The sequence below is a fragment of the Zalophus californianus genome, chromosome 6, assembly GCF_009762305.2.
Source record: "Zalophus californianus isolate mZalCal1 chromosome 6, mZalCal1.pri.v2, whole genome shotgun sequence".
NCBI classification, from domain to species: Eukaryota; Metazoa; Chordata; class Mammalia; order Carnivora; family Otariidae; genus Zalophus; species Zalophus californianus.
This window is the reverse complement of record NC_045600.1, coordinates 10,767,909-10,781,747: the sequence shown is the minus strand read 5'-3', so window position 1 is coordinate 10,781,747 and position 13,839 is coordinate 10,767,909. Positions and strand designations below refer to the sequence as shown.

Genomic DNA, 13,839 nt, shown 5'->3' with positions numbered 1-13,839 from the left:
CTAATTTGTATGTCTTCCTAATTTGCCTGCCTGCCTTCTTTCCTCCCTCCCTCTCTCCCTTCTTTTCTTCTTTCCTACCTATCCTTCTTTTCTCTCTTTCCTTTTCTCATTGCAGTGGTTCATATTTCCAGTTCAATGTTGAATAGAAGTGCTACAAGTGGATATCTTTGTTTTCTCCCGTGGTCTCTGGGGGGCATGTATTCAGACTTTCAGCATTAAATCTGATGTTGGTTGTAGGCTTTCCACAGATGCTTTTTATCAGAGTGAGGAAGTTCGTCTCCATTCTTAGTTTACTGAGAGTTTTTATCATGAGTGAATGTCAATTTTAGTCAAATACATTTTCTTCTATTAAGATGATCATATGACTTCTTTCCTTTATTTTGTTAATATGGTAAATTACATTGATTTGCTTTGCATTGTGAATCCAACCTTATATTACCTGGGATAAGTTCCATATTGTCAGCTTTATTATGTTGCCAGACTCCGTTTGCTAGTTTTTGTAAAGTTTTCTTGCTCCTACATTTATGAGGGACATTGACCTAGTTTTCTTTTATTATAATTGTTGTCTGGTTTTGTTTACAGAGTGATGCTGACCTCATAAAATGAGTTGGGAAGAGTTTCCTCCTGTTCTATTTTCTGAAAGAGTTTTTGTAAAATTTGTATTATTTATTCCTTAAATGTTAATAGGATTCACTGGTAAATCCATCTGGACTTGGGGTTTTCTCTTTAAGAAGGTTTCACATTATCAATTCAATTTAATGTTATGGGGCATTTAAGTTTTCAACTTTTTATTCAGTCATATTTGTAATTTTGTAATGTTTTTTGAGGAATAAAGGATTTATGCATTTTCTCGAACTTACCAAATTTATTGGCATATCTGTAGGATCTGTGGTGATGCCCTACCCTTCACTCTTGATACTGGTAATTTGTTTTTTTCTCTATTTTTTTTTTTAATTCATCAGGCTAGCTAGGTAGCTTATCAATTTTATTGAACTTTCCAAAGATCCAGCACTTGGTTTTATGATTTTTCTCTATTGGTTTCTTGTTTTCAGTTTCATTGATTTCTGCTTCTATCTTTATTATTCCTTCTATTAACATTGAATTTAACATGTTCTTTTTCTGTCTTATTAAGATAGAAGAATAAATTGTTTATTTTGGACTTTTTATATTATCTAATTTAAGAATTTAAAGCCATAAATTTACCTTTAAGCATAGTTTAGTTTCATCCCACAAATTTGATATGCTGTGATTTCATTGTATTTCAATACAGAATATTTTCTAATATTCCTTATGATTTTTCCTTTGATTTGTGAGTTGTTTAGAAGTGTGTTTGTTTAAGTGCACAAATATTTTTTATTTTCAAGATATATCTTTTTATTTATTTCTAGTTTAATTTCACTGTGGTCAGGAAATTTACTCTATGATTTCATTCCATCTAAATTTTTGAACCTTATTTTATGGACCATAATATTGTCTCAAGACTGAGAGGATAGGATTGTTGAAATTTATGACACTAATTATGGGTTTATTTCTCTTTCAGTTCTGTCAGTTTTGCTTCATTTAATTTGAAACTCTATCATTAGATATTTATGATTGATATGTCATTTTGATGAATTGACTCATTGTGAAATATTCTTTATTACTGGTAATATTCTTTGTTCTGGAGTCTACTTGTCTCATATTTATGTAGACACTTCAGCTTTCTTGTAATTAGCATTATATTAGTGTGATGTAACTTTTTCTGTTTACTCTTTTAAAAAATATTTATTTATTTGAGTAATCTCTACACCCAGTGTGGGGCTCACAACCCCAAGATCAAGAGTTGCATACTCTTCTGACTGAGCCAGCCAGGTGCCCCTCTGTTTACTTTTAACTTATCTATCTTTATATTTCAAGTGTGTTTCTCACAAGCAGCACATATTTTGGTAATGGTTTTTGAAAAAGTTAAGTCCTTTTTGACAATCTCTGCCTTTTAGAACATTACATGCCATGTAATTATTGTTTAGGCCACTTACATTTAATGTAATTACAGATATGGTTGGGCTTATGTCTGTCATCTTACACTTGTTTTCTATTTGTCCCAATTATTCTTTGTTCCTTTTCTTTTTATTACCTTGTCTTCTTTTTGGTTAATTGTTTTTAGTATTCCACTTTATCTCCATATTGAATTATTAGCTATACCATTTTTAAGAAGAATTGCTCTAGGGTTTACGATATGTACCTTTAACATAGTCTATCTTCAAATAATATTATACTAGTTTACATGTAATATAAGAACCCTGTGCACTTTCATTTCCTTCCTCCCATCCTTTTTTGTTCTTGTTATCAAATATTGACTTCTATATATATTATTAGTCTCACAATACATGGCTGTTCTTGTTTTAAACAGAAAATAATTTTTAACAATACACAAATATAGGTAGAAAGTCTTTTGTGGTTATTCACATGTGCATAACTGCCATGTGCAGAACTCTTTATGCCTTTGTGTAGGTCCTAGCTTCCATCTGGTATCATTTTCCTTCAGTCTTCCTTTAACGTTTCTTGTTGTGGAGCTCAGCTGGCAATGAATTCTCTTATCTTGTGTTTGTCTTCAAATAGTCTTTATTTCATATTCATTTTTGAAGGATATTTTCACTGGGTATAGAATTCTAGGTTGACAGTTTTTTTCTTTCAGCCTATTAAAGATGTCGTTCCATTGTCTTCTGGCTTGCATTGTTTGTGACGAGAAATCAACGATCATTCTTATCTTTGTTCCCCTGTAAGTAATGTGTCTTTTTTTCCTGGTTGCTTTTAAGATTTTCTCTTTATCATGGTTTTTCATCAATTTGATTATAATGAGTCTTAGTGTGATTTTCTTTGCTTTTATTTTGCCTAAGATTCATTGAGCTTCTTGGATCTGTGGGCTTATAGTTTTTAATCAAATTTGAAAATTTTGGTCATTGTTTTTTCAAATATCTCCCTCCTCCCCCTTTCGCTCCTTTTGGACTTTTAACCAGGTGTGCTTTATACTGCCTGATATTTTCCCACAGCTCACTGAAGCTCTTTGTTTTTCTTCCAGTACTTCAGTTTTGGTAGTTTCTGCTGTTATGTCTTCTAATTCACTGATCTTTCCCTATGCATTGTCTAATCTGCCATTAAGCCCATTCAGTGAATTTTCCGTGTTCTATATTATATTTTTAATTTTAGAAATTCCATTTGGTTCTTTTATTATATCTTTCATCTCTATTCTTATTGTGTAATGTTTTCTTTGAATATGTTTATAATAGCTGTTTTTAAGTCCTTGTTTGCTAATCACCTCACCTCATCTCTATAATTTCTGGATTTATTTCTATTGGTTAGTTTTCTTTTTTTCCCTGATTATGGGTAACATTTTCCTCCTTTTTCAAATATCGAATAATTTTTTACCGGATGCTGGACTTCATGAGTATTACATTATTGAGTATCTGGATTTTGTTGTCTTCCATTATAGTGTTTCAGGGTTTGTTTTGGCCATCAAGTTACTGGTGGATCAGCTTGACCCTTTTAGGGCTTGATCTTATCCTTTGTTAGGGTGAGCCTGGAATAGCCTTTTCCCTAATGTTAGTTTAGCCTGACTACTAAGGTATGAATTCCTAGAGTCTCTGTTGAATGTCCCAGGTTTTCACTGAGTTCCCTTCACTCTGGTTGGTTGGAACTTGAATATCTCTCAGACCTGTATGAAATATTGGAATTATTCTGCTTACAGATCCTCCATAGTTGTTCTCTATGCAGCCTATGGAATTTTGTCTTACACATGTTCTGCTTATTATAAAGCCAAAGACCTAAAAGGATTCTTTCTCAGATTTCTGGAGCTCTTTCTTTGCCTAACTCCCTCTTCTTTGCTATAGTACCCAGCGAACATAAGCCACCTTGCCTCTTTAAACTCCAGTTTTTGTCCCCTTAATTCAATGAAACCACCCTACTGTGCTTATCTTTCTCCTTCCACGTCCAAGGTCTGGAAATTGCTTCCAGGAAGAAAGCCAGGGTGATGATAGGACTGACTGTATTGTTTCTCTTCTCTCAAGGATCATTGTCCTACAGTATGTAGTCCAATTTCTGAAAACAGTTGTTTTGTATATATTTTCCAGTTTTCTAGTTGTTTATGATGGGAGGGCAAGTCTAATACCAGTTACCTTGTAGTTGGAAGCAGATTTATTGTCTGCCATGTTTTTACATTATATATTTTTTTGTTTTTATTTTTAAATGAAGGGAGCTCTATCATGACTATATTTGCCATATGGTAAGATATGTAGATTGGTCCTATATCAGAATCAATTGTAGTGATTTTCCCAATTACAAATACCTGTTCTCTACCCTTGAAGATTTTGATTTAGCAGATTTAACATGAGTTTCAGGTATCATATTTTGACAAGTGATTTTTTGATACACAAGAAAAGCTAAAACCCCTCTTCTGGTAAGTTTAAATCTAGTGTGACTTTGGTGAACTTAATGACATATCCTACAATCTATTCTTAATTCAGTGACACTCTATAAAAATGAAGTAAAATATTAGAGGACTAGGACCTCCTGGATATCTCCATCATCTACATATAAAGCATTAATTTCTGGCAAAGCAGGAGCCTTTAGAGCCCTGATCAAGTGGTATGGCTGTTGTACATTCTTATTTCCTTGTGCCTTTGCCATAGCAGTTGTTATATATCTTGAATATTACTTCTATCTATAAGTGTCAAGACTTCTTAATATTTATAAAGTGATCTGCAAATATTCTCATAATACAGGGATTCAGTAATGGTTAGCAGATTTTATCTTGTGTGCCAACTCTGTTTTATTCGTGGTAACTTTCTGGAGTTCTGTGTTAAGAAAGATTCTAAGGTCAGTTCTGGACTCAGCAGGAAGGAATGCTCTTATGTATTAGTGATCTCTGTCGTGAGTTTGGGATTGGAGGAATGAGACACATGTCCTATGTATTTGCAACTCCTGGTTAAAGGCAGTCTTTTTTTCTAGGTTTCTCTAATTACACAAGAAAACTTGTTGCTACTCTCTATATTCATCTTGACTTTTCCACATATAAGAAACATTTTATAGTTATGGAATGCCTGTATTCAAATTATTTCCTCATTTATCCATTCCTTACTGATTTCTCTAAAAATATAATCTCTAAAAGTATAATCAATATGATACTGTGTTTTTAGAGTAGTGGTTTTTGGTCTGTACTTCTCATCTTTTATTTTATTATTTTTAAAAAATATTTTATTTATTTATTTGACAGAGAGAGAGAGAATGCAAGAGAGAGGACACAAGCAGGGGGAGCGGGAGAGGGAGAAGCAGGCTTCCCGCTGAGCAGGGAGCCCAATGTGGGGCTTGATCCCAGGACCCTGAGATCATGACCTGAGCCAAAGGCAGGCGCTTAACGACTGAGCCACCCAGGCGCCCCTTCTCGTCTTCTTTTAAAATAAATTGACCCATTGTGTATTTTTTAAAGTCAATGGCTCTATTGACCTTATTTTCCTAAATTTCAAATCAGACACATAATCTTATATGTGGTCTAACCATAGGCTAAAAGTTTTAAAGTTGGAACACCCCTGGACAGAAAACTTTATATGGTCTAGAATATTAATAATAAATGTTTTTGAATTATTATTGGACATATAACTAAGTAAGAATATCTTCTCATCTGCAAATTCTAGTATATTAGGCCAATCATAGTCCTATAAGATTAGAATTTGGCAATTTAGAAAAATTTCCTACTTTCAAACATGCAATTTTATTGCACTTTTAAATGATGAAGTATGGTTAGTTAAGTGCTTTGGACTACCAAATCATCTAGATGAGGATAATTACTTGTGTGACTTTCATTCTGATCTATCCCAGACCCCTTGGTCTTATCCTCATTCTGTGTGCATACTGTGTTAAGGAGTGGGTATTAGCAAACTAGCAGAGGTTAGTCTGTGGGTCATAGTCTGTGATGTGAGAGAGAGATATATTTCATTTGGGCAAGAAATTCATCTTTCCAGTCTCCACATTTCATGAGAATGGGGTGGGACATGGAATAGTGGCAGTTGCCTTACCATTCATTTCAGTTATTATGAGTTTGAAATACTTCTTGGTTCCAGAAATCTAGGATGTTCAGCTTAGTAGGTACTACAATGAAAAGAGCAGTGTTGAGAACCAAGAGATAGAGGTTCTTGTCTCGGCTTGTCATTTACTAACTCTGTGACCATAGGGGGCTACTTAACCTTTGTAACTTTCACTTACTCGTATATGAAATGAGATTAATAATCTGCTGTACCTATTCTGCAGAGTTGTTGGCAGGATGAAGTGAAACCATAGATACATAAAAACCTTGGAGAACTTTCTAATAGTATCTCATTGCAAGGTAATATTATGATACTGTGTATGCCACCTTATACTAGCTTATCTCTGCCCATAGGAAAATAGATGGAGTTGTGATATCTTTGTTCAATTTTTAAATTTGTCATAGATTTAAAAAATGATTATCTTAGGAAGCCTGATGATGGTTCTAACTTAGGAAGAAGAAACCTAGTGTAATATCTGCTATACTTTTAGTAGGACACTAATAACTTCAATGAGGAGTATTCATCAACTATGCTTTGTTTTACAGCTTGGAATCCAATCCACTGCCAGCACACTGAATGCCACAACGCAATTAACAAGCCAGCTGTGAAGGTACTGTTTTATTAGACCTGGTGCCATATTGTATTGTCAGTGGTCAGATTATCAGGAACAAATTGTTGAATGTAATGGAGAAGATTTCATCCTTCTCTAAAGCAGAGGCCTGTGCTCTGTAGTAAACTCAAGGACCTCCATGTTCAATCTGATTGTACTTTGGTGGATTGATTCAGGACAGAGAAATGAATAGTGGTGACTGAAGGTTTGGCTGTGAGTTCATGGTCAAGTGCTGTGTAGCAATGAGAATTATCAGAATAATCCTGGTAAAACACATAGTCCTTACTTGGCTTCTATCTGAAGGAAATGTATTTTCCCTCTGTTTCACTCATTTCAAATTATGAGTGTTTAGTGTATGACTGCGAATTCAAGAGTCATATGACCAAAATAGATAAAATTGTTAAGTCTTGGCTCAGATCACAGATATCACTTAGTCAAGATGGCAGAGGTAGTTGGGCAGCAAACACATGGAAAGGTATGTTAGAGGTAAGGGAACAGTGGTGTAGAGAGGCCAAGACACTTTCCTAAGTCAGAACCAGGTACCTTGACTCTCAGCCTTATTCTTTTTCTACCGTCACAAATTTCCTTGTCTTGTTAAAACCCTGGATCTTTAAATTTGAATGTTAAGAAAAATAATCACACCTTTTAACAAGATTACTTATGGTATATTTGTTGGATACAATACTTGGCTGGAGAGACCTGTGTCTGGATTTGCAAAGATTAATTTTTTATACTGTGAAGAGTGAGAGTTACACCAAGTCATTAGAGTTCACAGATACTTTTTAGAACCTAGTGTCCTGGGAGTTTGCCTCCTTTCTTCTATAGACAGGAAGACTGTAAAGATTACCAAATAACAGATACATAATAGTAACATTTTATAGAATCCAAGTAGAAGAGGTAAAATGAGATATAAGAAATATAAATATAAATGGAACCAAAAATCCCAAAATATGTTTCATATACCAGAAATGTCAGAGGAGTGCCAATAATAACATTGTCATCCAGATGTATCTTACTAGCAGAGGACCTTTTTGTATTATTATGTTTCATCTCTGCTTTTGATAAAGGCAAATTGAATGAATTTATGTTGAGAAAGAGCGTGTGAGGGTAACCCACCAGGGGAGGCACAGTCTTACGCATTCAGCTCTGAGCACCCCTCTGAACTTCCACAGACATTTGGGATTCAAAGGTACTTTTCTTTGGTGCGAGGACATTTTGAGCTATACACATGTTGCGTTCATATGTCATCGTGGATTTCAGCTTAATTCTTCAGCTGGTGAGAATTGTGCGGCTCTCTTTAGTTTCTTTCGCTGTCCTTTCCTCTTTCTGCTTGTGTTACAATGCCCTCTTTTGGTTCACTCAGACATCAACCGAAAAGGGAGGTACTTTTTGTTTGATTTTTCCACTTATTTTTTTCTTTGATCTTATGTCAGGCTGCATTCTCAGGAGTCCTCTGACTTCATGATTAGTAATGATTTTTGGTTTTCCACTCCCAAAAGTCATCACAAATTAGATTTTCTCCCTCTCTTCTAGGCAAACAGCTTAGTCCACCCCTCTGACTGGGCTTTGCTCTGCTTATAGGCTGTTCCCTGTAGCCAGTCCTGCAGGACAGGCCAAACCATCCTACTTTCTGTCTCATTTTTAGGTGAGGTCAAATTCACAATAACATAAGTTTAATCATTTTAAAGTGAATGATTCAGTGGCATTTAGCGTATTCACAATGCTGTGCGACCACCACCTCTATCTAGTTCCTAAACATTTTTATCAGCACCCCCACAAATTTTATTTTCTGAACTCCAGCGTTCCTAAAGAGTTTTCTTTTGTATTTTTACTCTGCTTCCCTGGAAAGGTAACATTCTTGTTAGTGCTTCCTGTGCTGGGCCTGTTTTTACAGGACAACAGATCTGGCTCGGTATTGTTTTTTCATTGCAATATGAGCACTCCCCAAACCCAGGTAGGTATGACCATGTAACATATAGGTCGAGGGCACCCAACATCCAGATACTTACAGAATAATGTTAAATGAAAAGGAAGTCATCCTTTATAAAAGTATGATGCCAATTTAATTTAAAAGTCACATATATGTATATTTATATTCGTATTCATGCTCATCAGAATGTTATTAGTGGTTGCATTGAGACAGCAGGTTAATAAGTTTCTCCATTTTCCTAAGCCTCTACATTGGGCATAATTGTATTTATAAATGGAAAATAACTTTTTTTAATGCAGCAGTCAGATATGAACATGTTAATATAGATGTAAACTGACGTGTTCAGAGTAAAGACAATTGACCCTAATGTCCACAAATGTTATGGGTCATGTGAACTAAATCATTTAACATGTCAGAGGTCACCAGCTAATCTATAATGATTATAGTGCAGACATCATAGAAGTTTTTCCCTTTGAGTGGAATGAAAAAAATATCTTTACCTGACAGGAGTATCAATAACTCATTAGAAATGAAAGTGAAGTAACTATATTGAAGAACAGGTCTATATTGGACACATGGGAAAGCCTCAGGGAAAATGGATTTATCCTCACAAAAAGAGTACTGTCTCCATATTTGTGAACTTTACCACTAGGCAGTGATGATTTGCCAAATAGAAAAGTATTATCTATGTTTGTTGCAATACACTGCAAAAATGTACTTTTTTAGGCAAGAGCCAAGAGCTGCGACAGGATTCAAAGTGAAAAGGTGTTGGAACTTAAGAGTTCATTATGTCACACTCTGCTTTTGGTTTTACTTGGTTCTGTTTGCAGATCATTTTATGAAATACTTTAGAGCTCAGATAATTATCTAACACAGGAGTCAGCAGACTATGGCCCACAGCCAGATCTGGCCTGCTGACTGTTTTGTAAATAAAGTTTTATAGGAACACAGCCATGCTCATTTGTTTACGTATTGTCTATGGCTGCTTTCGTGGTACAACAGCAGAGTTGAGTAGCTGTGACAGGGAACATATGGTCCACAAAGCCTGAACTATTTACTTTCTGGTCACTTACAGAAAGTTTGCTAACCCCTCATGTAACACACCAAAAAGTAGTTATTTATTGCATCAAAGGAAGCATGAAACTCTTCAGGGTTGTCCTCGCTTCAGCAGCACATATACTAAAATTGGAATGATACAGAGAAGATCCGTAGGGCCCCTGCACAAGGTTGACACGTGAAACTCTTCAGGGTTTTAACTTTAAATGACAGGCTGTTTGGGTTATAAGTTTGGTTCATTTTTCCTCCCTAATCAGTAAAAACAACTAAAGAAAAGGCAGAGTGGAGTTCTAGAAGAATCTGTGTCCTAGGCATATTAACTGCACAATCAGCTATAGTGTAGATTGATTATTTCTTGAAGGATGGGAACAGAAATCAGAATGACTTTGGTAACTCACTGAAATTTAACCTGATGCATTGTACAAGAGTCAGCTAGTTGTGTTCACTTGATTTTAAACATCCAGATATTTGAAGTATCCTGATGATCGACAGCAAAGCGAACACTTTTCATCTCTGTGCCTTGGCTAATGAAAACTCCGCCAGAAATAATCCAAAATGGAATAGGGCATGACAGGGTTAAATGAACCACAGGTCATATGTGGAAGGAAAAAATGCCTGAAAAATGTGACATTGGATGATTGATATAGAACTTAGATTCCAGAGTAAGAAAAGCAAATCACTTAGTGTTAGATTTCACGTGAAATTTTTTGAATTGAGGTTTCTTTTAAGAAGGAAAATTCTCTACTGCCAGAATTTTGGTAACAGTTATGATTTTTCAATTTTAATATATTTTCCTCTTCCTAAAGAGAGATTGCTGTATTTACCACTTTCAAGCAGGAATGAATGTATGAGGCATATAGAGGCAATTCCAGCCGCTGTTGAACAAGACTTTTTCTCTTTGTGGAATGAGGGTGGATTTGTTGACACTATTTGTGACTTAATTGCAGATAACAGGAGAAATGAAAAACCACAGGAGGCACACTTAAGTCTAGTGTGGACTCATCAGCCAGTTCAGGAAAAGCAGCTATAGGTTAAGTGGGTTTTACTAAAAATATTTATTCCACTTTGCTTTTGAAAATTTGTCACAATCAAAACCTTTGCGTTCTCGATACAGGGGTTGTGAGAAACAGGACAGGGGAGTTCATTCTACCTTTTCGTGTGTTTCAGATGTGTATAGATCCTTCCCTGTCAGTAGCTCTGGGGGATAAACCACCCCCATTGTATCTCTGTGAAGAATGCAGCCAGAGGATCGCAGGGTAGGTATATGAGTCCTCCAAGAAAGGGAAATAGGGCAACAAGAGAAGATAAGAACAATCCGTTGTACTTAAATTGGTCACATTACTCACCTTTCCCACTAGCCCTTTTGGTTTTGAAAGGTTACTTTGTCAGATATTTGACATATAGCAAACTTTCATTTGGGAGATTTCAGCTTTGAGAATTTGCAATATTTCTCCCCATGTGATAAGAGAAAGCAATTCCATGTAATAAAACAGCTCCAATTTTCAAATGACCCTGTTAAAAAAGGCCACAGTGAAAAAATAAAACCATGGCTTTCAAACATGACGTGTAATTCAAATGGGTTCTCTCTGCTTGTTAGTTTCCTAGAATCACACTCAGCATTGTACAAATCATGCTGTACTTTGGTTCACTTAATTAGCATCTGGAAAGTATCATTTAAAGATAACTGAATATGATGAAATGCCTATAATTTATAATTTAGCTGAAATGCATTAGACATTTAAAAAGTTTATTATGATAGTGCTCTTAATTACGTTTCCTTTCTATTGAAAGCCTTCTAGCAATAGCGTGCAGCTTATAAACATTCATGTGGAAGGGTAACATTGCAAAGAAGCTCAAAAATGAATTTTGTTTTTCTTTATAGGGACCACAGTGAATGGTTGATTGATGTTCTTCTGCCACAAGGTATGGTTTGTGTCAGAAAGGATGAATAATAAGTAATCATGACTAACTGTGTGGTTGGTTTGTCTCCTTTTGTACTGTATTATTTTACAAAGATAGTAACCAAAGTATTATATTCTATGAATAGTCATTGATATGAAGCATTATATCAATGTTTTGCTTATACCCACACATTTGGAAGGAAGAGGTATCATCTCAACCAAAATTAAGAGTAGATGTTGGAATTAGGATTCCGTATGATGGAAACCTTGCTGAATTATGTCTTAAGAGATTTTCTGTATATATCACAGGCATTGCCAATGGTGCTTGCTGTGCCAGGTCAGAAAGAGAATAGGGAACATGAGCGGGAAGAACACTGAATAATAGGTCTTTCTCCTACCACTATTTATAGCTCTGCGTTTTAGGGAAAATCATTTAATTCTTTGGAGACTTAGTCTCTCCAGTAAAATGGGGATAAAGTATATGGGACTCATCTTAATGAAAAGATGGGATGGTGTGATGTGCATAGTTTTATTAGAGTTCTGAAAGCTATGTCAGATAAGTTGGCAGGTCCCAGACAGAGCATTCTTTTACCCATCTGGAAGCAGATATTCTAGCCGCTTAATTGGAGGCTGAAGTGACCAGGGGAAGTATTCAGGAAAGCAGAGGAAGGATGAAAAGTGAGGGAAGCTGGGGACATACTGAGCACAGTTCAGGCACACAGGAGGAAACCGATGTATGACTTCAGAGATAGATAAGAAAAGAAGACTTTCTACGAAAGGCCATATTTAAAAAGAAAGGTAAAAACCTTATGTTAACTAAATTCTGTGAACATTAAAAAATGTAAGGCAATTTTCTTGATGATAATTACACTATTCCTTTGTAGTCCTAACTTTTTAAAAAAAGATTTTATTTATTTATTTGAGAAAGAGAGAGAGAGAGAGCACATGAGCGGGGAGGAGGGGCAGAGGGAGAGGGAGAAGCAGACTCCCCACTGAGCAGGGAGCCCTATGACTCGGGGCTGGATCCCAGGACCCCGAGATCATGACTTGAGCTGGAGGCAGACACTTAACCACCTGAGCCACCCAGGCCTCCCCAGTGGTCTAACTTGTAGTATTAGGTCATCTCAACCTTAAGATATAAATTAGTGAGTGCTTTCCATCTGTAAAATGGATCAGTAATGTCAGCCTCTAGATCCTTCAAAGAGACATTCTGAAAAATTTCGTAAGAATATCTGTAAAAAGATCTGGGCTTGTATGGGTAAAGGTAAATTTTTCCCCCTTAAATTAGGCTACCCTGTTAATGAACTTCCAGTGTTATGAGGTGAAGCCCATAGTCAGGTTCTAAACTACATTTTATTTTATTTTATTTTTTTAAAAGATTTTATTTATTTATGTGAGAAAGAGAGAATGAGAGAGAGAGAGAGAGCATGAGAGGGGGGAGGGTCAGAGGGAGAAGCAGACTCCTGCTGAGCGGGGAGCCCGATGCCGGACTCGATCCTGGGACCCCGGGATCATGACCTGAGCCGAAGGCAGTCGCTTAACCAACTGAGCCACCCAGGCACCCCTAAACTACACTTTAAAATATCAGATATGTTGCTGAATTCTGGTCACCTTTTCCAGATGATGTTCATCTCTGGAAGAAAACTTACAATAACTTTTAATTATTTCTCTAGAGATGTGACACTAACCTCAGGTTAAGACAAACTCTAAGATATCAAACTGTTAAATGACCATTAATTATACAAAACCGGAGTTTTAAATTTCTTTGATTTGGCATCCACTAATTCATAATTTCCAGACGCTTTGGGAGACCTTTACCTTTGACCTTTTTAATAAATTGTAACGTAGACTATACTGTAAGTAATGTGTTAGTTCATTTTTTGAACACTTACTATTTCAGGGGGAATGTTAACATATTCTTGGAAAAATTATTTTCAGGTACTCTCCAGCGTCCCGTTTTCATGGAAATACTTGGTATGCCCACTAAAAAGAGTATGTATCCATTTGTTAAGGTCAATCCTGAAGTAGACCATAGTTTGACAGCCTTACTCCAACTGGCCAGTTGGGTTTGAAAATTGCTTTCTCTGAAATGAGCTTGCAGCTGGTTTTACACTAGTTAAGGACTGATATAAATCAATAGTTCAAGTCTGAGTAATCCAAATTAGTAAGTTTTTTCTACAGTTTTGAAATAGCAAATCATCTCCATGGTGAAGCTCTAAATATATCACATCAACTCAGTGTCATGGTGTAACAGAAGAGCAATAAACAGGGAATCCAGAGGCATTA

General features: G+C 35.8%; 1 protein-coding gene and 1 non-coding gene across 3 annotated transcripts in view; both read left to right on the top strand.

Moving 5' to 3' along the window:
- UNC79 (unc-79 homolog, NALCN channel complex subunit) overlaps positions 1-13,839 on the top strand; it is a 194,234-nt gene that overhangs the window by 36,487 nt on the left and 143,908 nt on the right. For both annotated transcript variants that reach the window (XM_035728283.1, XM_035728282.1), the window contains exons 5-7: positions 6,602-6,666; positions 10,820-10,908; positions 11,535-11,575. In XM_035728283.1, coding sequence (XP_035584176.1) covers positions 6,602-6,666; positions 10,820-10,908; positions 11,535-11,575 — 195 coding nt within the window. The remainder of the gene's footprint in view (positions 1-6,601; positions 6,667-10,819; positions 10,909-11,534; positions 11,576-13,839) is intronic.
- LOC113910632 lies at positions 9,752-9,859 on the top strand. The gene has a single exon (XR_003516142.1). It is a non-coding gene; the product is annotated as a U6 spliceosomal RNA (small nuclear RNA).